Source organism: Salmo salar, chromosome ssa17 (genome assembly GCF_905237065.1).
Source record: "Salmo salar chromosome ssa17, Ssal_v3.1, whole genome shotgun sequence".
In the NCBI taxonomy this organism is placed as follows: Eukaryota; Metazoa; Chordata; class Actinopteri; order Salmoniformes; family Salmonidae; genus Salmo; species Salmo salar.
The window spans coordinates 28,168,028-28,191,572 of NC_059458.1; the positions used below are offsets into that span (position 1 = coordinate 28,168,028).

Sequence of the window (23,545 nt, forward strand, 5' to 3'; positions counted from 1 at the left end):
CTACCATACAGTGTAGATAGTGTTCATACCGCATGTGGATTTCTGTAAGCTCTGCTTCTACGTACAGGATGTTGTCTGTATCCTGTTTATCAGCTCTGCTTCTACGTACAGGATGTTGTCTGTATCCTGTTTATCAGCTCTGCTTCTACGTACAGTATGTTGTCTGTATCCTGTTTATCAGCTCTGCTTCTACATACAGTATGTTGTCTGTATCCTGTTTATCAGCTCTGCTTCTACGTACAGGATGTTGTCTGTATCCTGTTTATCAGCTCTGCTTCTACGTACAGTATGTTGTCTGTATCCTGTTTATCAGCTCTGCTTCTACGTACAGGATGTTGTCTGTATCCTGTTTATCAGCTCTGCTTCTATGTACAGTATGTTGTCTGTATCCTGTTTATCAGCTCTGCTTCTACATACAGTATGTTGTCTGTATATCAGTTTTATCTTCTGCCTGTATATTCTGTTTATTGTGGCAGCACCATTTCACCAAGTCAAATTCCTTTATATACAAAATGTATTATGCGATTAAAGGTGATTCTAATCTTCTACAGTTTACAGGACAGGACTCTTATTTTGAAAGATATAAAATCGCTTTATCTTGTTTGCATAGCACAGCTGGAAAGAAGCATGGCGGATGCTGGAAATAAAGAGTCAGCGACGATTGGAGGAGATGAATTTACCAACACAGAGTTGGAGAATAACAAGAATAACACGGTAGTAACGCAATCATTTCTAGGTTTTGTCTGTGTTTGTAAATTGTCTCTTTGCGAACGAACTATTGTCCTTTGTCCACGGCAAAGGACTGGATGGATGCATACAGAAATAGAACATCCTGGTTCGACCATACAGATGTAGCCGTCGGGACATCAGGCAGGCCACGCGATACACTGTAACTACGCGCTGCTTTTGGCTACAATATAACCTTGTTTGTAACAATATTGCACACAATATGAGTGTTTAAGATTGAAAGACCTATCTATCCAAAATAAAACCAGATCTGATCTGTGCTACGTGACCAGTAGCTGTTCGGCACGTTATTGGTTCACTCGCAGCATCCAGAGAATGACGTCACGGTATTATGACACATGGACGTCTATAGACACGTATGTGTTTATTACTAGAACATTTCCAAATAGGTCCAATGATTGTTCCTATCCTTTGCCAATCTAAATCTGTTGATATTCTGTTCTATTCATATTCAGTCCTCTAGAGCAGGGTTTCCCGACCTCGGTCTGCCCCCATCCAACCAATTCATCATCAATATTTGATTATTTGAATCAGCTGTTAAGAGTTAGGGCAAAAACCAAAACGTGCACCCACGTGGGGCCCCAGGACCGAGTTTGGGAAACACTGCTCTAACTATCTATTCACTAATCACTGCCTATTTCTCCCATGCACTCTGTTTGTACAGATGGTGCAGGAAGGATCCACTCTGCTGCGGAGAATGGAGATCAGTGTGGCCGAGGCAGAGAAAAGAACTGGGAAAAATACAGTGAACATGCAAGAGATATTCACAGTGTACCTCATAGAAACTCGGTGAGAGAGTGGGACCCCGTTTGAAAATGAAGCAGCATATGCAAAGTATAGCCTTGCTCCCAAATTAAAATATGTTCTCGGTACAATGACATTCTTGAACCTGGATTTTTCTGAATGTGTAAAATAAGAGGGATTCAGATCCTTCTGGTGCATCTGATTTGACCTAGATGTTGGTGTTTCTTCTTTCAGATCCATAGATGCAATAACAGAAGGCCACAACCCAGCCCCAGACTCTCTCTGGAGGAGATACAGTGAATTTGAGATTCTCCGGAACTATTTGTTAGTCACCTATCCATTTATCGTGGTGCCACCTTTGCCAGAGAAGAGGGTAAGCTAAATTCAAACCTGATGGCCACATCTATACCTAGTAGTCCCAAGCACCACAATGCAGTGTTTGGGCCTTAATACCCACAGCATTTAATAGAATAGAACACAGTGAGCTGATGGAGTGAGCTGATAGGCTATTGTACCTCAGTCAGGAAGTGGTATAGGATTTTGTCATTGGACAGAACCGAATGGGAGGCCACACGAAGTAGGAAGTTCTCCAGACAAACCCTGCGCCTCTCTACAAAGTCTGGGTCCATGTTGACAACATGAGATATATATATATATATATATATATATATATATATATATATATATCTTTGTGTAATAACCATTGTCTGATTTCTACAGGCAGAGTTTGTTTGGCACAAGCTGTCGGCAGACAACATGGACCCAGACTTTGTAGAGAGGCGCAGGGTTTGTCTGGAGAACTTCCTACTTCGTGTGGCCTCCCATTCGGTTCTGTCCAATGACAAAATCCTATACCACTTCCTGACTGAGGTACAATAGCCTATCAGCTCACTCCATCATGTTGATGTTGTTTTGGAGAGGTTCAACATACATTTGTATTTATTTATTTTTTCTCAAATTTTTTAAAACTTTTAATTTCCTCTCCTCCTTTCCCAGGAACACAGGTGGAAGGAGGTGGTGTATGAGACAGGGTTCCAAGCCAAGGTACCTCAGATGCATTTTTTACTTAATGAATATCTTTATCTTCTACCCCTATATGATCTTTACTCAGTTACTACCACTTATTAAAGGGGTTGGGTCCTTGAGCTGTTCCCGTCTATTGATGTTCTGTATTACATCGTGTTCTGTGTGGACCCCAGGAAGAGTAGCTGCTGGACGAGCAACCGCTAATGGGGATCCTAATAAAATACAACAAAAACCGTATTGAATCTATTTTGATCCATCCAGTGGTACACATTGGTTGTGTTTGGTTTATAATTGCATTCTAATTAAATTGTGCTTGTTTTTTCTAGGCAGACTCCAGGATTAAAGCTCTGAGCGCAACTTTCAGGGTGAAGAACCCTGACAAGTAAATCAACCCTTCCCATTTACTACCAAGAGTTGTGAGACACCTAGTGGCAATATACTTGTATTACATACATTTTACTTAAAGTTGAGTTAAGTTTAAGTGGTTAATTTGATGCCATGTTAAGTTGAAGTCGAGTAAAGTTGAATTTGTGTCAAGTAGAAATGGTGTTAAGTTGTATAAAGTTAAATTTGTCGAAGTCAAGTAAAGTGGAAGTCGAGTAAAGATGAAGTCGAGTAAAGATGAAGTCGAGTAAAGTGGAAGTCGAGTAAAGATGAAGTCGAGTAAAGATGAAGTCGAGTAAAGTTGAAGTCGAGTAAAGTGGAAGTCGAGTAAAGTGGAAGTCGAGTAAAGATGAAGTCGAGTAAAGTGGAAGTCGAGTAAAGTGGAAGTCGAGTAAAGATGAAGTCGAGTAAAGATGAAGTCGAGTAAAGATGAAGTCGAGTAAAGTGGAAGTCGAGTAAAGATGAAGTCGAGTAAAGATGAAGTCGAGTAAAGTGGAAGTCGAGTAAAGTGGAAGTCGAGTAAAGTGGAAGTCGAGTAAAGATGAAGTCGAGTAAAGTGGAAGTCGAGTAAAGATGAAGTCGAGTAAAGATGAAGTCGAGTAAAGATGAAGTCGAGTAAAGATGGAGTCGTGTACATTTGAAGTCGTGTAAAGGTGAAGTTGTGTAAAGGTATGTTAAGGTTGCCATTTGTCTTCCTCTATCTAGGCGGTTCACAGAGATGAAACACTACAGCGATGAGCTTCAGTCTCTCACCTCCCAGCTGCTCAGAGTCAGAGCAGTAAGTCATATAATAATATACCATTCATCAGATGCTTTAGATCCACAGTCAGTCTGCTCCTCTCATTAGTCTAAAGTTATATCTTTGGAACAACATCTCCTTTTATTTAGCGCTCACCTCGTTATACATTTAACAACTCACGTTTCATTCTCCAGAGAGTAGCAGACAGGCTCTACGGCGTATACAAAGTCCATGGGAACTACGGAAGAGTGTTCAGGTAAGAGCACTAGTCAGCAGGTAGCCAGTGGTTAAGACTGTTGGGCCAGCAACCGAGCCAAGTAGGTGAAAAATCTGTCGATGTGCCCTTGAGCAAGGCACTTAACCTAACAATAAAACATGTTGTATTTGAATATTGAAGAAAGACTGATATGATATTGTTGTGGGATTATCTGACTGTCTGTGTGGCAGTGAGTGGACTGCCTTAGAGAAGGAGATGGGAGACGGTCTAACTGATCTGACTGTCTGTGTGACAGTGAGTGGACTGCCTTAGAGAAGAATGGAACGGTCTAACTGATCTGACTGTTTGTGTGGCAGTGAGTGGAGTGCCTTAGAGAAGGAGATGGGAGACGGTCTAACTGATCTGTCTGTCTGTGTGACAGTGAGTGGAGTGCCTTAGAGAAGGAGATGGGAGACGGTCTAACTGATCTGTCTGTCTGTGTGGCAGTGAGTGGAGTGCCTTAGAGAAGGAGATGGGAGACGGTCTAACTGATCTGTCTGTCTGTGTGGCAGTGAGTGGAGTGCCTTAGAGAAGGAGATGGGAGACGGTCTAACTGATCTGACTGTCTGTGTGGCAGTGAGTGGAGTGCCTTAGAGAAGGAGATGGGAGACGGTCTAACTGATCTGTCTGTCTGTGTGACAGTGAGTGGAGTGCCTTAGAGAAGGAGATGGGAGACGGTCTAACTGATCTGTCTGTCTGTGTGGCAGTGAGTGGAGTGCCTTAGAGAAGGAGATGGGAGACGGTCTACAGAGTGCTGGACACCATATGGATGCGTGAGTACTCTCCATCCGCCAACAGCTGTTTTATCTAACCTGTGCTGAGCCTGCTATTCTAATGTAGATTGCACACAACCTGCAATTTAGGAACCACAATGGAAATTAGGGAACACAATGAAAATAAGTATATATTTGTTTAACTGGCTAATAAAATCAATCTCATTTTGTCCAAAGCTATGCTGCCTCAGTAGATGATATCTTGGAGGAAGAGGAGCACTACGCAGACCAACTGAAGGAATACCTTTTCTATGCTGAAGCCTTAAGGTTGGTCCTATTGCACGTTATGGCTAATCAATCAATGAATCAACCAACCAATGAATCATATTTTGTAAAGGGATTCCAAAACCCTGTCCCCTTAGTCAGGTAAAGAGGGTAATTCACCAAGTAGAAGGTTCTGACAGTCTGAGAAAATCTCATCTAAACGGGCCTGGTACAACTTGTGTCCCAGGAAGTAATGCTGTCTGGGGTTGTGACATTGTATGGGCCTCCTGTAAAGCTACTGCTGTCTGTTTCCTACAGGGCTGTGTGTAGGAAACACGAGCTGACCCAGTATGAGCTGGAGACGGCCTCCTCAGACCTCATCTCCAAGAAGCAGCAACGGGAGGAGCTGGCCACTGGGGTATTCAATTCAATACAACTTTATCGATACACTCAGGGGCAATGAAGAAAGCTGTAGGTTTAGGGGAAGGTCTAGTTTATCTACTGTTTGTATCCTGGTATAGGACAACCAGAGGACTCCAACTGAGATGGTGATCTCTTGTAAGAAGCAAGCTCTTGTCTTTCCAATATTGGTACAGTATAGGACTCAAGAGCATTGGCAAGGCCCAAGAGGTCTTGTTTGTCAAGTCTTCAGAATCTTTGACTACATGTATTTTTCAAACCACCCTATATAAGGACATGTCCCTGGCTCTACTGTAGTCCCAGGCTCTACTGTAGTCCCAGCCTCTACTGTAGTCCCAGACTCTACTGTAGTCCCAGACTCTACTGTAGTCCCAGACTCTACTGTACTCTAGTCCCAGACTCTACTGTACTCTAGTCCCAGACTCTACTGTACTCTAGTCCCAGGCTCTACTGTAGTCCCAGGCTCTACTGTAGTCCCAGGCTCTACTGTACTCTAGTCCCAGACTCTACTGTAGTCCCAGGCTCTACTGTAGTCCCAGACTCTACTGTAGCCAACTCTTCTATTGCATGCCATGCATGTTTGTCATGACAACAAACACAGAGAGGCCGAAGCATCAACAAACTGGACCACCAGCAGGCCTGGGGTCAATTCCATTTCAATTCAGAAAGTAAATCAAATTCCAATTCCAAATTTTCCTCATTGAAAAGCATAGGAGAGAATCTGGAATTTCAGTGTACTTCTTGAATTGACTGGACCACCAGGCTAGTAATGCCCTTCCATTCTCTGTCTGTCTGTCCATCCTCAGATGGTACGGACGTTCTCCTTCAAAGGAATGACCAACAAGCTGTTTGGTCAGGAGACACCAGAGCAGAGGGAGGCTAAACTCAGCCTACTGGAGGAGCAGATCGTCCACGGAGAGGAGACGGTCACAGAGAAAACAGTGGAGTGCGAGTGAGTCCCTCATGTTAAACCATGCAGTAATACCTAGATAGATAGATAGATAGACCACATGATGAAAACAACTCATTGATAAAGTATGTAATATAATCTGTGTGTGTGTGTGTGTGTGTGTGTGTGTGTGTGTGTGTGTGTGTGTGTGTGGTGCAGGGAGTACGTGAAGGGTGCGTGGGTGGACATGCAGCGCTTCAAGGAGCAGAAGGACAGGGATCTGAGGGAGGCTCTGATTGGCTACGCCATCATGCAGATCAGCATGTGTAAGAAGGTGTGTCACACTCAGGTGGAAGTCTGGAAATGCTCGTTGTATCTTTAAGGGTTATTTTCATCAGGCACCAAACGGACAAAAACTGACTCAAAGACAGAGGGACTACCTGCACATGTCCAATAAGAAACTGTATTTTTCGTGTTGCTTTAAATACCACTCTCAGAGTTGTGTTCATTAGGCACCAAACTGAAAAACACGGACTGAAAGAGAGAGGGACTGCCTGGACTTGTCCAATGAGAGACTCTTGTTCCAAAACGCGTTGCAACGGTGTGCCCTACTGAACACAACCTGCTTGTTAAAGTCAAAGGCCAATGTTGTTAGGACCTAGTTCAATTTCTGTGTTTTATGTTCTCCTCTGTCTGTATAGGGCATTCAAGTGTGGACCAATGCTAAGGAATGTTTACACAAGATGTAAGGGGGTCGGGCCGTGGGTCAGCGACAACGTCTATGGTACGAGTGCACAACAACTTCACCTTTTGACCTTCAGATGGAAACAGAACCACTGTTGTCACAGCAACAAGCCCCAGCTGGCATAAAGTTACAGGGCTGCGTCTCAATACTCAGTCCAATACTGGCTGCGCTCCAGATAAAGTGGGGAGGTAAGGAAGCCTTTCAAGACATGAGATGCAGTCTGGGACTATATTTTATAATGAGATATAAGGCACAAACATCTCCTTGTGTTGGTTTATTAAGAGAACATGTGTGTAGTATCAGCGGGATAAAGGTTTGTTTATTAAGAGAACATGTGTGTAGTATCAGTGGGATAAAGGTTTGTTTATTAAGAGAACATGTGTGTAGTATCAGTGGGATAAAGGTTTGTTTATTAAGAGAACATGTGTGTAGTATCAGTGGGATAAAGGTTTGTTTATTAAGAGAACATGTGTAGTATCAGTGGGATAAAGGTTTGTTTATTAAGAGAACATGTGTGTAGTATCAGTGGGATAAAGGTTTGTTTATTAAGAGAACATGTGTAGTATCAGTGGGATAAAGGTTTGTTTATTAAGAGAACATGTGTGTAGTATCAGTGGGATAAAGGTTTGTTTATTAAGAGAACGTGTAGTGTCAGCGGGATAAAGGTTTGTTTATTAAGAGAACGTGTGTGTAGTATCAGTGGGATAAAGGTTTGTTTATTAAGAGAACGTGTGTGTAGTATCAGTGGGATAAAGGTTTGTTTATTAAGAGAACGTGTGTGTAGTATCAGTGGGATAAAGTTTTGTTTATTAAGAGAACATGTGTATTCAGTGGGATAAAGGTTTGTTTATTAAGAGAACATGTGTGTAGTATCAGTGGGATAAAGGTTTGTTTATTAAGAGAACATGTGTAGTATCAGTGGGATAAAGGTTTGTTTATTAAGAGAACATGTGTGTAGTATCAGTGGGATAAAGGTTTGTTTATTAAGAGAACATGTGTAGTATCAGTGGGATAAAGGTTTGTTTATTAAGAGAACATGTGTAGTATCAGCGGGATAAAGGTTTGTTTATTAAGAGAACATGTGTAGTATCAGTGGGATAAAGGTTTGTTTATTAAGAGAACATGTGTAGTATCAGCGGGATAAAGGTTTGTTTATTAAGAGAACATGTGTAGTATCAGTGGGATAAAGGTTTGTTTATTAAGAGAACATGTGTAGTATCAGTGGGATAAAGGTTTGTTTATTAAGAGAACATGTGTGTAGTATCAGTGGGATAAAGGTTTGTTTATTAAGAGAACATGTGTAGTGTCAGCGGGATAAAGGTTTGTTTATTAAGAGAACATGTGTAGTATCAGTGGGATAAAGGTTTGTTTATTAAGAGAACATGTGTGTAGTATCAGTGGGATAAAGGTTTGTTTATTAAGAGAACATGTGTGTAGTATCAGTGGGATAAAGGTTTGTTTATTAAGAGAACATGTGTGTAGTATCAGTGGGATAAAGGTTTGTTTATTAAGAGAACATGTGTAGTGTCAGCGGGATAAAGGTTTGTTTATTAAGAGAACGTGTGTGTGGTATCAGTGGGATAAAGGTCGTATGGTGAGAGTGTAGCACATGGGGGATGTGGGAAACTTACTCCTTAGCCTGAAATGTCACAGCTTGCGCAGCCAAATTGTTAACGCTTCAAGGGCGCAGACTGGTAAGACGCTTCGGGAGGGCGGTCACGTGGGCTAGCGAAGCAGATGTCCTGGGTTCGAGCATCGGTGTGAGCCCGATCAGGAGGAAGCGGTACTCGCTAAGCAAGCAGCGTGACGTCACTTATCAGTATGCTGCTGTTACCTTGGTTTACCTCTATGAACTGAACTGGAAAAGAAACTGAATCAACTGTCAAAGGACTTATTGCCTTTTCTCTGCTTAAAGCACATGATATCATAATGTCTGGTATGTGAATATTGAAGAAGATATTATTTCAGAAAATGTCAAGGTACATGTATATAAGAATATTATATACTTTGACGTGTCCATCTATGTAAATATATTAACCTGGTGTTTGTTGGTTGAAGCCAAAATATTAACTCACTAATTTAATCATAGTTTCTCAAAGAAAACCTCCTATTTGTACATTGTGACGCGCAGTAATAATGTGATTTAAGGTCAGATTTGATCATCATTCATGCATATTCTTATCCAAGTTTAACTGAGATAACAGTTCAACTCTTTGTTAGGGTCCTGGGCTGTTCAACTCTTTTAGGGTCCTGGGCTGTTCAATGCTTTGTTTAGGGCCCTGGGCTGTTCAACTCTTTGTTTAGGGCCCTGGGCTGTTCAACTCTTTGTTTAGGGCCCTGGGCTGTTCAACTCTGGTCCTGGAGGGCCGAAACACTTCTGGTTTTCATCCTTTCATTCTAATCAGGGACTGTTTCAGACCTGGGACATCAGTTGCAGGAACGGACTGGCCATCTGGCATTTCAGACAAATGCCATATGGGTTGGTCCATTTTTAGCCCAGTGGGCCTGTCTAACTTTTTTTCTTATTTTTTCCGCAAAATGATCATTATTTGGTTAATAATGGGGGCTTCAAGGAAAAAATAGTGTCGGTGTGGTGGTATCGAGGAAAAAATGGTGTTACAAATGTCAGAGACAATATCTGGTCCCAGTCCACCCCTAACCAGGTGAGTGTAATTCATTACCAGGTAGAAACAAAAACAAGTGTTTGGCCCCTCCAGGACCAGAGTTGAAGAGCCCTCTAGGGTCTACAGTATATACAGTATAACCTGATAGTGTTTAAAGAAGACGTAAGAGTTGAGAGTTAGTGGACAGGTATGGTCTGTGTACCTCAATGCAGGAAGCTTGGTCACAGTTCCAGTCTGCTTAAGGGGTGGCTCTCCTGTAGGCACCAATGCATTAGCAGCTGGGTCTGGTCTGCTTAGTTCACTGACTGTATATGGGCTTACCCTCTCCAGCTTCTGACCTCTGACCGGCACTGTTGAAGTCTTTAACCAAAGAGAGCCAGGCCCTTCCTTTAATCAACTCCAAACAGGAAATTGTCTAAGAGTATCCTTTCTACTGCCATCTGTGGGTGATTGTGTGGTAGTTTCATCTGAACTACAGTTAATGCCCTCTAAACTGACATTTAGTTGGCAGTTAGTGACAGTTAGTTCAAGATATTACAGGAGAAGGAAAAAATTAGGGACGGAAAATAAATAACATTGTATACAACAATATCCATTTATTCTTTAAATATTTCATAAATACTTTGATATACCGGTAGCTATATTTTAGAATAGATTGAGAACACAGGACAAGACAATAATTTGAAATAAATATCTTAAGTATATAATACGATATATTTCAGAGTCACACAGAGGAAAAAATATATGTCGATGGAACAATGATTGAATATGAGGCTAATGAACAAATGCTGTTGTTAATTTATATTTGGAGAAATAAAATATCATAATATATGTATCTAGGCCATAATGTGTCACTTCCACTTTCCACCTGAGGAGTCTGGTGGGAGGAGCTATAGGAGGACAATAGCTGGAATGGAACAGAGTCAAACATGGTTCCATTCCTGCCATTACAATGAGCCTGACTTCCTATAGCTCCTTCCACCAGCCTCCACTGCTTTCCACCCCTGCATTTGACACACACACTTCTGAATATCTCACAGCTCCACCATACAGCATTTTATCTTTATTTAACTAGCCAAGTCAGTTAAGAACAAATTCTTATTTTCAATGACGGCCTAGGAACAGTGGGTTAACTGCCTTGTTCAGGGGCAGAATGACAGCTTTTTTTTTTTACCTTGTCAGCTCGGGGATTCGATCTTGCAACCTTTCAGTTACTAGTCCAACACTCTAACCACTAGGCTACCTGCCGCCCCTAGCATGTGGATAAGACTTTGAGGTAAACTTCCTAGTTTACGGAAAGGTTATTCCCAGAGCCAGAACAACACAGATCCAGCTATCCTCCATACCATGTAAGAAATAGAACTAAACTAGAAACATATTTCATTGTGACGAACATCATCAATGAACAAATTGGCCACAGAATGTTAGGCACGCGTTAGCTATGAGTTGGTGATCATCTAAAAAGATCATTTTCTGATTATGTTTAAAGCAATACAGTGTGTTACCGGTACTACAAATTGCAACTGACAATGCAATACAACTAGGGTCTCCATATTCTGGTCACTTTCCTCAAACTCCTGATATACTAGTTGGAAGAGTCAAGGGATCAGAAAGTAATAAACAAGAAATCTGGAATCCTCCAACAAAGATTTCTGGAAAACCTGGTTATTTTGGAAAAGTTACAGACATTTTGCAATCCTAAATAGATCTCTCATCCAAAACAGTTCCAGTTTGAATTAGGGCACTTCAACAGTGCATTACATGGGACAAACTGCAGAATGCAGATGACTTTGGAATGTATGGCAAGTTTGATGAATAAGCCTTCATGCCAACCTCCCAGAAAGCATCTGCACAAAGACAGCTCAGCAGCAGAGAACATTGGCACTACACACACAGACAGACACTGACAAGACAACACACGTCCACAGGGACACCCGAATATGTCGCCTATAGTATAATTGGCTTATACAGTATAATAGACTTTTGTACCATCCCCCGTGGGTTCTAGAATGAACCACAGTGATACTATCATAGAAATAGAATCCCCTCTAACGATATGGGCACTATAGATCTGATAACCCCTCTAACGATATGGGCACTATAGATCTGATAACCCCTCTAACGATATGGGCACTATAGACCTGATAACCCCTCTAACGATATGGGTACTATAGACCTGATAACCCCTCTAACGATATGGGCACTATAGATCTGATAACCCCTCTAACGATATGGGCACTATAGATCTGATAACCCCTCTAACGATATGGGCACTATAGACCTGATAACCCCTCTAACGATATGGGCACTATAGACCTGATAACCCCTCTAACGATATGGGCACTATAGACCTGATAACCCCTCTAACGATATGGGCACTATAGACCTGATAACCCCTCTAACGATATGGGCACTATAGACCTGATAACCCCTCTAACGATATGGGCACTATAGATCTGATAACCCCTCTAACGATATGGGCACTATAGACCTGATAACCCCTCTAACGATATGGGCACTATAGACCTGATAACCCCTCTAACGATATGGGCACTATAGACCTGATAACCCCTCTAACGATATGGGCACTATAGATCTGATAACCCCTCTAACGATATGGGCACTATAGACCTGATAACCCCTCTAACGATATGGGCACTATAGATCTGATAACCCCTCTAACGATATGGGCACTATAGACCTGATAACCCCTCTAACGATATGGGCACTATAGACCTGATAACCCCTCTAACGATATGGGCACTATAGACCTGATAACCCCTCTAACGATATGGGCACTATAGACCTGATAACCCCTCTAACGATATGGGCACTATAGACCTGATAACCAGCCTCCTCTGTGGGAGCTACACAGCAGTACATTTAGATCAGACACAGAAGCAGACACAGCTATGAGACCGACTCACAGTGCAATGGTCATATGTGCATTATGGCACCTATTCATATCACTACTAACGCTTCTGCACTGATGCCGTCAAACAGGAGGAAATGGTAGAAGATAGAAGATATTCAGGAAAAGCCCAGTTCTTCCTTTCACATATAACTGAGTGTACAAACCATTAGGAACACCTGCTCTTTCCATGACATAGACTGACCAGGTGAATCCAGGTGAAAGCTATGATCCCTCATAAATCCACTTCACTCAGTGTAAATGAAGGGGAGGAGGCAGGTTAAAGAATGATTTTTAAGCCTTGAGACAATTGAGACATGGATTGTGTATGTGTGCCATTCAGAGGGTAAATGGGCAAGACTAATGATTTAAGTGCCTTTCAAGGGGATATGGTAGTAGGTGCCAGGCGTACCGGCTTGTGTCAAGAACTGCAACGTTTCTGGGGTTTTCACGCCCAACAGTTTCCCATGTGTATCAAGAATGGTCCACCAGGCGACATCCAGGCAACTTGATACAACTGTGGGAAGCATTGGAGTCAACAGGGGCCAGCATCCCTGTGGAACGCTTTCAACAACTTTCAGAGTCCATGCCTCGACGAATTGAAGCTGTTTTGAGGGGAAAAGGGGGTGCAACTCAATGTTAGGAAGTTGTTCCTAATGTTTTTACACAGAATAGTTCATAACTACATCCTCTTTTCACTGATCTGGTGCAAAACAAACATTAACCAGAAGATAGTAGACTGCAGCACACCCATCTCAGGTTTGGACTGTACCAAGCCCCTTGGCACATAAGGGGACCTCAGTCAGGGAACAGACCATTATCAAGGAGCTGGAGGGGTCCTCCCAGTTCTCTAGTTTAAGGCATAAGTTGAACAAGGAGGTATCCTAACTGCTACAACTCAGAATCAGGGATCTTGTTGCCATAATGTTTTGAGTACTAGAAACCTTTCTTCAAGACATTGAAAACACAACAATAAAAAGCAGCATTATAAACTCTATGACATTACTGGGACATACTAATAATACTTTGGTGCCCATAACCAGTTACCTATTCTTTATGCATAATGCTTTCAGTACAACAGAAGGTCAGTATTACTTTGGAGGCTATTCAAAATGAAACATGGATTTGGTTACACATAAAACAACATCAATCCACTGGGCAAAAACTGGTTGTATCAACACTGTTTCCACGTCATTTCAACCAAAAGAATCAATGTGATGACGTTGAATCAACTTTTAACCGTTGAAGTGACGTCTGTGCCCAGTGAGCAGTTAGTTGTGGTATGGTATGGTAGTTTTACATTCATCATACTAGAACAAGACCATTATCCTCGAAGGGGCGAAACCTAACTTTACAAAGAGTCCACTTAGTCGTGCATTGATGTCAATGGGAAACTAAGGGCTGGACTCAATCCGTATCGCAGAAGTTCAGTCTAGTAGCTTGTTTGACATTTAAATGCAACGTTCCCGCATTAGTGGAGACTGCATTCACAGCAAACGCATATTATGTCGGCTCAATCTGAAACTACCTCCACATTTCAAGCGTGCTACAATGCTGAACCTCAGCTATACGGAGACCCTAATTTTACTTCAGTTGATGTTACGATTGGCTTCCAAGTATGACCTGCCCCACTTATAGCGCTTTGGACTCTTCTCATCTAACAGACTCAACCTCCATAAAGAACCTCTTCTCATCTAACAGACTCAACCTCCATAATGAACCTCTTCACATCTAATAGACTCAAACTCCATAAAGAACCTCTTCTCATCTAACAGACTCAACCTCCATAAAGAACCTCTTCTCATCTTTCAGACTCAACCTCCATAATGAACCTCTTCACATCTAACAGACTCAACCTCCATAAAGAACCTCTTCTCATCTAACAGACTCAACCTCCATAATGAACCTCTTCACATCTAACAGACTCAACCTCCATAAAGAGCCTCTTCACATCTAACAGACTCAAACTCCATAAAGAACCTCTTCTCATCTAACAGACTCAACCTCCATAAAGAACCTCTTCTCATCTAACAGACTCAACCTCCATAATGAACCTCTTCACATCTAACAGACTCAACCTCCATAAAGAGCCTCTTCACATCTAACAGACTCAACCTCCATAAAGAACCTCTTCTCATCTAACAGACTCAACCTCCATAAAGAACCTCTTCACATCTAACAGACTCAACCTCCATAAAGAACCTCTTCTCATCTAACAGACTCAACCTCCATAAAGAACCTCTTCACATCTAACAGACTCAACCTCCATAATGAACCTCTTCACATCTAACAGACTCAACCTCCATAAAGAACCTCTTCTCATCTAACAGACTCAACCTCCATAAAGAACCTCTTCTCATCTAACAGACTCAACCTCCATAATGAACCTCTTCACATCTAACAGACTCAACCTCCATAAAGAACCTCTTCTCATCTAACAGACTCAACCTCCATAAAGAACCTCTTCACATCTAACAGACTCAACTTCCACAAAGAACCTCTTCTCATCTTTCAGACTCAACCTCCATAAAGAGCCTCTTCTCATCTAACAGACTCAACTTCCACAGGAAAATAACAACCACTCAGTGTGTCAATTGTCAATAAATCAAACCTAGAAACCCCAAGAGGATAAATATTTTATAAATATTAAATATAAATAATGATGTCAATCTATCCATCTATTAATAAATAAACATTCCGGTTTACCCCCCCTTTTTCTCAGCAGCTTCACTGTAAACAGTTCTTGGAAGGTGACAAGGTCAACCTATAGGTAAAAGGATGTCTGTCTGAAACATTAGCAGCCAAACCGCGCTCCTTAACACCCACCCACTTAACCCGGAAGCCAGATGCACCAATGTGTCAGAAGAAACACCGTTCAACTGACATCTGATGTCAGCCTGCAGGTGCCCGGCCCGCCACAAGGAGTCACTAGAGCGCAATGAGCCAAGTAAAGCCCCCCCGGCCAAACCCTCCCCTAACCCAGACCACGCTGGGCCAATTGTGCGCCGCCCTATGGGACTCCCAGTCACGGCCGGTTGTGACACAGCCTGGGATCGAACCTGGGTCTGTAGTGACGCCTCAAGCACTGCGATGCAGTGCCCTAGACCGCAGTGCCACCTGGGAGGCCACTAATATATTATCCTAATGATAAACATACTATGCCTCTCTGCAATACTTTGACAATTATATATATTAAATCTTTCTTTAAAATAGTCTTCAGGATTAAATATAATACATTTCATAATATTATATAATATCATAGCTAATATACATTTCATTTCTCTAGTCAACAGTTTACCCTTCAGCAGCTTCACTGTAAACAGTTCTTGGAAGGTGACAAGGTCAACCTATAGGTAAACGGATGTCTGTCTGTAGCAGCCAATGGCTGGAAACATCTCCCTTCTCTTGTCAATAGACCACAACAAATAGAATGTGATCTACCCAGCAACAGTAACAGTCCCACTTGATCACCTGTTGGACACCATGGATTAATCCACCCTGACGTGTGAAGAAGGCATGTTGATTCTGCATTTGATATGAATACTTTGGTATGAGATGGGTTAAAATGTCAGAGGTGAGGATGTACTGGTACTGTAGACGTAGTGAAGTATGGATTTCATCTTGGTGCTCTAACAGGACAGAAGAGAGCAGAGAGAGAAGGGGAGAGAGGGGCAGGGGAGTGGGAAAGAGGAGAACACTAACAGGTATTGGTCCTCGGCCCTGTTCTAATACTCTAAAGATGCATCTTCCCCCCTTCTTTTCTTGAGGTAATCACTAATCTATTGTGATTGGATAGGTGAGAGCAAGGATTCTACTGCACTGATTTCACCAGTCATTTTATGTCAGATCAGATCAAGGAAGGGAGGATGCATTTTTATTTTTAGAGTATTCCAACAGGTTCCTCATCTTTCAAACGCCCTCTGACCTCCGTTAGCTAGAAGGATACAGAGTTATCAGGCAGCTCAATGTCTAAACACAGACTCCAAAGATATAGAAGGGGACCGACACAGAGAAGCTACCCTGCCAGGGTCATAACTAGGGCCAGGAGTTTCCCCAGCCGGACCGTGTGATCTAACCTAAAGGGTCAAAACTCCGGGCCCTAGTTATAGCCTACGTCTGTAGTTTAGAGCCTTGTAACTAGGGCCAGGACTTTTTCCTAGTCCGGTCACGCAAGTTCAGTCAGGGAAAAACTCCTGGCCCTAGTTATAACGTTACGTTACGAGTTTTGTTACTGAAATGTTAACAAAACATTACTGAAACGTTACAGGGACGCTTCTCAGACGTGGGACTCATCCAGGTCCAGGTCGACTGGGGAGATGGGGAGGGGGGAGCGGCGGGGGGGCAGGGCGGGTGAGCGGCGGGGGGAGAGCAGGGGGGCGAGCAGGGGGTTCTCTGTGCCCCCATTGTCCTCTGAAATGTGGAGGAGGGTGTCTGCGTTCCTCCCCAGCAGAGCAGTCGTGTCCTCGTCCTCGGGGCTCTCGGGGGTCTGATGGGAGGACGGACCAGGATGGAAGAGGTGGGTGGGGGCAGCGGGGGGTTGGATCCCCAGGATCGGCAGAGGGGGGAGGGGAGAACAGGTGCGAGAGATGGGGAGAGGTGGAGGAGGGAGAGGAGAGCAGGAGGAGGGTGGGGTGGGGGTGGAGGCGCGGGAGATGGAGGGCCGAGGAGAGAGGCTGCTGCGGAGGCCCCACTGTTCTCGTTTCTCCTTGCTCTCCATCGATAACTAGAACCAGGAAACAAGTGGGAGAAGAGTGATATTTCAAAGACTTACTTAGTCCATGCTCTGTTAAATGTAGAGAACTCACATTCATTCCCATCTCTCTCATCCCTCACTCTCTCTGTCTCTTCTGTAATGAGTGATGACTTAAATGAATAATCCTCTCAAAACTACTAATTAATATGATTTACAGGGTTAAATAACACTAATATGGGAGCAGAATATTTTGAGTGATGAAATGTGTAATTTTGTCGTTATTATAAGGTTGGTAGCAATATGTGAAAATTGTTGTGGAATTTGCACCTCAAGCCGACTACAAAACCCATAACGCAATGATCTCTGGGCTTTTTACAGTCTATGTAGGTAGCTAGCTAGCTAGCAAACGTAGCTACACACAGTAATACCAGTCATTATCAGCGTGTGAAGTAGCTAGCTAGCTGAAAAAGTCTACAATCTCACCATGTCCAACCCATTCATTATATTTATATGGTTTCACCTGTAGATTGTCTACCTCGAGGAGTGGAGGGTCTTAAATTGCTATGCCTACGGCCCTTTCCATGCTTTCCCACCAGGGCAGAACAAATGCCCCCTCTCATTGAAGCCACGGAAGTTCAAGGCCGACCGCAGTATGAAACAAATCATTAAAATCCAGACAGAAAATATTTACACAAGAAGCAACCTATTATCACACAGTCAAACTCTCATTTCATTTAGCAGGAAACAGGATCCCCCATTATAATGAATGGAAAAATTGCGATCTTCGTGGTCAATCTTCATGTAAATAAAAAATGGTTTAAAAGACAATCATGGTACCAATAATTGTTTCTAATATACCAGATGTATGTGGTCTAACCGATTATTTCAAAATCGCACACAGAAGAAGTTCTAAGGATAATTGAGTTGCTTGCGGTACCATGTTCGGCCTTCTACTGGAGTTAATCAATGAGAGTGGGCAGCACTGAGTTAACTTGCAACATCACTTCCTGGAGTAGCATGTTGTCTCCATGAGAAGCCATCTTAGGAGGTCCATTGCAGCCGTTTTTATCTCAATATCAAATCATTTCTGGGTAACAATTAAGAACCTTGCTGTGAATGTTTTCAATTAAAATGGTCAAAAAGTAACAAAAATAGCTTCTTGGCAAAGAGATATTTCTATAGCAATAATTTTTCTAGGACTGCCTGGGAGCGGTCTGAGTGGGGAGGGGAAAACTGAAAACGATCTATTATTGGCAGAGAGGTTTGGAACTCTGTCTTATTGATGTCAACAGGCAGGCCAAAACTCCATCCCACCAAAACAGGAAGACATTTCAGGTGGTCTTTTCAAACAGCTCTTACAGTAAAAGGGCATTATCAAAATGTTCACAATTTCACTGTATTATTCCAACCTCAGTGTGGAAATAGATATGAAACAAATGTTTTTACTGTACTGGGCCTCTAACCAACTTCATTTGGCTTCAATGCGCTATTGAGTCTTCACATAGAAATGTGTGACGTGATCAATGGCGTTGTCTTTTCATATACCCTTCATTATTTCACACAGAAACAGACACAGGCCAGGGCGAGGAGGGAGAGGAGAAATGGGCATTGCGTGATGGTAGTTGAAGAAGAAACTGAGTTGAATAATTTGTTTCACTATTTAGTTCCATACCATCTATTGGCTGATTTGGCGATATGGAGTGCAGATCGTTGTTTTAAAAACTTTATGAAATATGATATTCCTTATCTCCAGTGACGAGAACCTTATCGTGATGATGCGTTACAAAATGATTTCCTGATTTCAAATAAAATAACATTTCCCAGACAAACCACTTAGAAATTAAATAATCAAATAGTTATTTTACCCACTTATAGAGCACCACAATGAGAGGAGTTTCATGAGTTTCATGTCTGGAGTGGATTATCACTTTAAACATAATTTACACCCTAGGAACGTACAAAATGCAAGCTATGCAAAATGGCCGTTCTGCGTACCTTCTTACCAAGTAAACATGATACAAACTACAGAAGCCTGTGAGAATCAACAACGTCATAAAATATCCTTACTCCCCCAGTCGTACCTGTTTCTTGGCAGGGCTGTGGAGGTCAGCTTTGATGGTGGCTGAGGATGAGGCCCCAGGGGCAGCAGGGGGAGCGATGGCAGGGGCCGGGCTGGCCTTCCTGCCCTCTGGGTGCGCATTGGCGCCACCGGGGTCGGGGGACTTTGCCTGAGCCTGCTGGCCCTCCGTGAAGGTGACCACCCTTTTCTGGTCCCACCCGTGGGTTGCTGAGGAGACATCACAGTCATCACATACACAGTCCATCACAGCGCCACCTTGGGGACCAGCTGACACATTACCACTACCAGGGGTGAGGGAGAGGAGTGGAGGGGGCGGGAGCGAGGGGGGATGCAAGACAGACATGCAGAGCAACGTATCAGGTGAGAGGTTTCAGAGAGAGGGCGTTGTTACGTTGCAAGAGGAGAGGGGGGAAGAATAGGTGTCTCACCTTCGCAGTCCAATAAAGTTTCTTTATTTCGAATCGAAACAAAGGCATAAACAGAACACAGAATGAACAGAGTCAGTTATTGGGGTCGGAGGTGACGGGATAAAGACACATTGGAACAGAGACAACAGTTGTGAATGAGGAGGATCGGTACATGTCAGTTCAAGTCAACACAGTTGGAGGAATCAGATTGTCATAGATACGTTCATGAGCAAATACTGAGTATTAATAGTTCATATCACAAGGTCTGAATGTGAACTGCAGTGTGCTTGATCTGAAGTGTAGGGCAAGTTTGCTATAGTTACACAATCTCTCTCACACAACAGACACACACACACAACAGACACACACACAGTTACCCAGAGGTTTGTTCTTGGGCTGGATGCTCCTGCGGGTGGTGGAGAGTCGGGCTCCAGAGCGACCTGGTCCTCGCGCCTCACTCTTCGGAAGAGACAGCAGGGGGCGTCGCAACTGCATTGAAATATCAATCAACCCAATCCAAATTTCATTTCCACCGTGAATGTCAATGGGGATAGCCTCTTCATCATTATCCACAATTAGGGACATCGTCTTCCCTGACCATGTGACAAGACCAGGGCTGCGTTCAGTAAGTAAAAAATGTAATGGAACATTCAATGAAGCGGTAACGGTGCTGTACTGAACGACCCGGGAAACGGGGAGGGGTTTTGTTGTGTTCAAAATGCACTGCTGCCCTTTAAATACTTCACTCATTGCTTCAGCCACACCCCGCCGCACCCCCGATACACCCCGCCGCACCCCCGATACACCCCGCCGCACCCCCGATACACCCCGATACACCCTGGTACACCCCGCCGCACCCCGATACACCCTGGTACACCCCGCCGCACCCCGATACACCCCGCCGCACCCGATACACCCTGGTACACCCCGCCGCACCCCGATACACCCCGCCGCACCCCCGATACACCCCGATACACCCTGGTACAGCCCGCCGCACCCCCGATACACCCCGATACACCCTGGTACACCCCGCCACACCCCGATACACCCTGGTACACCCCGCCGCACCCCCGATACACCCCGATACACCCTGGTACACCCCGCCGCACCCCCGATACACCCCGCCGCACCCCGATACACCCTGGTACACCCCGCCGCACCCCGATACACCCCGCCGCACCCCCGATACACCCCGATACACCCTGGTACACCCCGCCGCACCCCGATACACCCCGATACACCCTGGTACAGCCCGCCGCACCCCCGATACACCCCGATACACCCTGGTACACCCCGCCGCACCCCGATACACCCCGATACACCCTGGTACACCCCGCCGCACCCCGATACACCCCGATACACCCTGGTACACCCCGCCGCACCCCGATACACCCTGGTACACCCCGCTGCACCCCCGATATACCCCGCCGCACCCCGATACACCCCGATACACCCTGGTACACCCCGCCGCACCCCCGATACACCCCGCCGCACCCCCGATACACCCCTGGTACACCCCACAGCACCCCGATACACCCTGGTACACCCCGCCACCCCCTGATACACCCCGCCGCACCCCGATACACCCTGATACACCCTGCCGTACCCCGATACACCCTGGTACACCCTGCCACACCCCGATACACCCCGCCACACCCTGGTACACCCCGATACACCCCGGTACACCCCGCCGCACCCCGATACACCCTGGTACACCCCGCCACACCACGATACACCCCGCCGCACCCCGATACACCCCGGTACACCCCGCCGCAACCCGATGCACCCCGCCGCACCCCGATACACCCCGCCACACCCCGCCGCACCCGATACACCCTGATACACCCCGCCGCACCCCGATACACCCCGCCGCACCCCGATACACCCTGGTACACCCCGCCGCACCCCGATACACCCTGGTACACCCCGCCGCACCCCGCCACAACCCGATACACCCCGCCGCACCCCGCCGCACCCCGATACACCCTGGTACACCCCGCCGCACCCTGGTACACCCCGCCGCACCCCGATACACCCTGGTACACCCCGCCACACCCCGGTACACTCCGCCACACCCCGCCACACCCTGGTACACCCCGCCACACCCCGATACACCCCGGTACACCCCGCCGCACCCCGATACACCCCGGTACACCCCGCCGCACCCCGATACACCCCGCCGCACCCCGGTACACCCCGCCACACCCCGATACACCCCGGTACACCCCGATACACCCCGGTACACCCCGCCACACCCCGATACACCCCGGTACACCCCGCCGCACACACCAAATGGAAAACAAAACTTATAAACCAGGGTTAATTGAAGTTAGTCAATTCAGGTAGTAAACTGAAATTCCAATTCAATAATTGAGAACAATGCATTTAAAAAACAAATATTTTCTCAATATACTTAAAAGGAGCTATTTATTTCCAAATTCTAAGTTCCACCTTTAAGACTACTCTCACCTGTCTCAGTCCTCTATTGCGTCCCAGCGGAGGTTGGTTCAAGAAGTTCTGCTGGCCTGGTTCACTCTGCACACTGGCCACCCTACACAACCCAACCAGACAGACAGACAGAGAGACAGACAGAGAGACACAGAGACAGACAGACAGACAGACATGTAGAGACAGCGAGACAGACAGACAAAGAGACAGACATGCAGACATGCAGAGACAGACAGAGACAGACAGATAGACATGCAGAGACAGACAGACAAAACCAATCAGTACAACACAGAGGTTGTGCTTCTCCTAATGAACTCTCTCTCTCTCTTTCACTGAGACACATAGGAGAGTCAAGAGGACGTGTGTCTGTCCACTGCTCCTTCCATTCTTCCCATCTCTACCCACACTCACCCAATCACTCCACTGCACACCACACCGACACGCCCACCAATCAAGGACACCCAATCACAGCACAAGAATACACCAAAACACAAAGGGGGTTATGAGGTCTGGAGTGATCTGTGTTCTTATGTAGACAGCTCGTACCATATTACCAGTGATCTGTGTTCTTATGTAGACAGCTCGTACCATATTACCAGTGATCTGTGTTCTTATGTAGACAGCTCGTACCATATTACCAGTGATCTGTGTTCTTATGTAGACAGCTCGTACCATATTACCAGTGATCTGTGTTCTTATGTAGACAGCTCGTACCATATTACCAGTGATCTGTGTTCTTATGTAGACAGCTCGTACCATATTACCAGTGATCTGTGTTCTTATGTAGACAGCTCGTACCATATTACCAGTGATCTGTGTTCTTATGTAGACAGCTCGTACCATATTACCAGTGCACTGAACTAGAACATGAATCTATCTGGTAACGTTAGACTTCTTGATAAGATAAATGTCATCATTTCATTGATCGATTCTCACTCCAATACCCCATATGCCCCACAGATTGGTATCCTGGAGAGGACGTCCAATTTGAACAGTGAAAAGCCTGAAACAGTATGAAGACCATGATGGCACCGATGGACTGAGCTTGCTGAGACACATTACCACTGGCTCCCCAGCGTCCTCACACCGCCCAGGGACTTAAAGGGTTAAAGAGGCAACAGCGTATGACTTGAGATGGGTGGGTGGATCAGTGCGGTAGCTACGAGGGGGAACAAGAGACTACGTTACATTAAACCTATACGAAGAGGAAGGGTGATAGACCAACGGCGGTTTTGATTGGATGAGATAATGAGTGAGGAAAACGAAGAAGTCAGAGGAGGCCGTCCGACTGGCCGAGCCTCCCCCAAACTGCACACAGAGAGACGCAACACACGGGGGGGCTGTGACGTGACACTGTACCTAGACAGGTTACCCTCTTCCAGTCCTTGAGACTCATCAAGCACATTGGGTTCACTGCAGAGGAGGGGGCAGGAAGGGGAGAAGGGGTTTAGGGAG

At 44.9% G+C, this 23,545-nt stretch overlaps 2 protein-coding genes across 4 annotated transcripts in view; one reads left to right on the top strand and one right to left on the bottom strand.

Annotated features, from left to right (window-relative positions):
- The first annotated feature begins 614 nt into the window (after positions 1-614).
- LOC106575688 (sorting nexin-4) lies at positions 615-23,476 on the top strand. Of its 3 annotated transcripts, none has more exons than XR_006760056.1 (15): positions 617-714; positions 1,412-1,536; positions 1,726-1,864; positions 2,212-2,361; positions 2,488-2,535; positions 2,844-2,899; positions 3,607-3,679; positions 3,835-3,896; positions 4,604-4,669; positions 4,847-4,936; positions 5,192-5,291; positions 6,100-6,245; positions 6,402-6,516; positions 6,884-7,551; positions 7,769-9,079. XR_006760056.1 is itself a non-coding variant. In XM_045699334.1 (15 exons), the coding sequence occupies exons 1-14, from the start codon at positions 628-630 to the stop codon at positions 6,929-6,931; spliced, it is 1,305 nt and encodes a 434-aa protein (XP_045555290.1). In that variant the 5' UTR covers positions 617-627; the 3' UTR covers positions 6,932-6,966; positions 23,051-23,476. The 3 variants fall into 3 exon arrangements, 2 of the variants coding, with proteins under 2 accessions (XP_045555288.1, XP_045555290.1); XM_045699334.1 differs by lacking the exon at positions 7,769-9,079 and adding an exon at positions 23,051-23,476 and having other exon boundaries at positions 6,884-6,966; XM_045699332.1 differs by lacking the exon at positions 7,769-9,079 and having other exon boundaries at positions 615-714; positions 6,884-7,745.
- LOC106592906 (protein unc-80 homolog) overlaps positions 16,739-23,545 on the bottom strand; it is a 110,324-nt gene continuing 103,517 nt past the window's right edge. The window contains exons 61-66 of the mRNA XM_045700398.1: positions 23,450-23,503; positions 22,112-22,193; positions 20,020-20,131; positions 19,664-19,684; positions 19,237-19,442; positions 16,739-17,185 (exon numbers count right to left, since the gene is read on the bottom strand). Coding sequence (XP_045556354.1) covers positions 16,739-17,185; positions 19,237-19,442; positions 19,664-19,684; positions 20,020-20,131; positions 22,112-22,193; positions 23,450-23,503 — 922 coding nt within the window. The remainder of the gene's footprint in view (positions 17,186-19,236; positions 19,443-19,663; positions 19,685-20,019; positions 20,132-22,111; positions 22,194-23,449; positions 23,504-23,545) is intronic.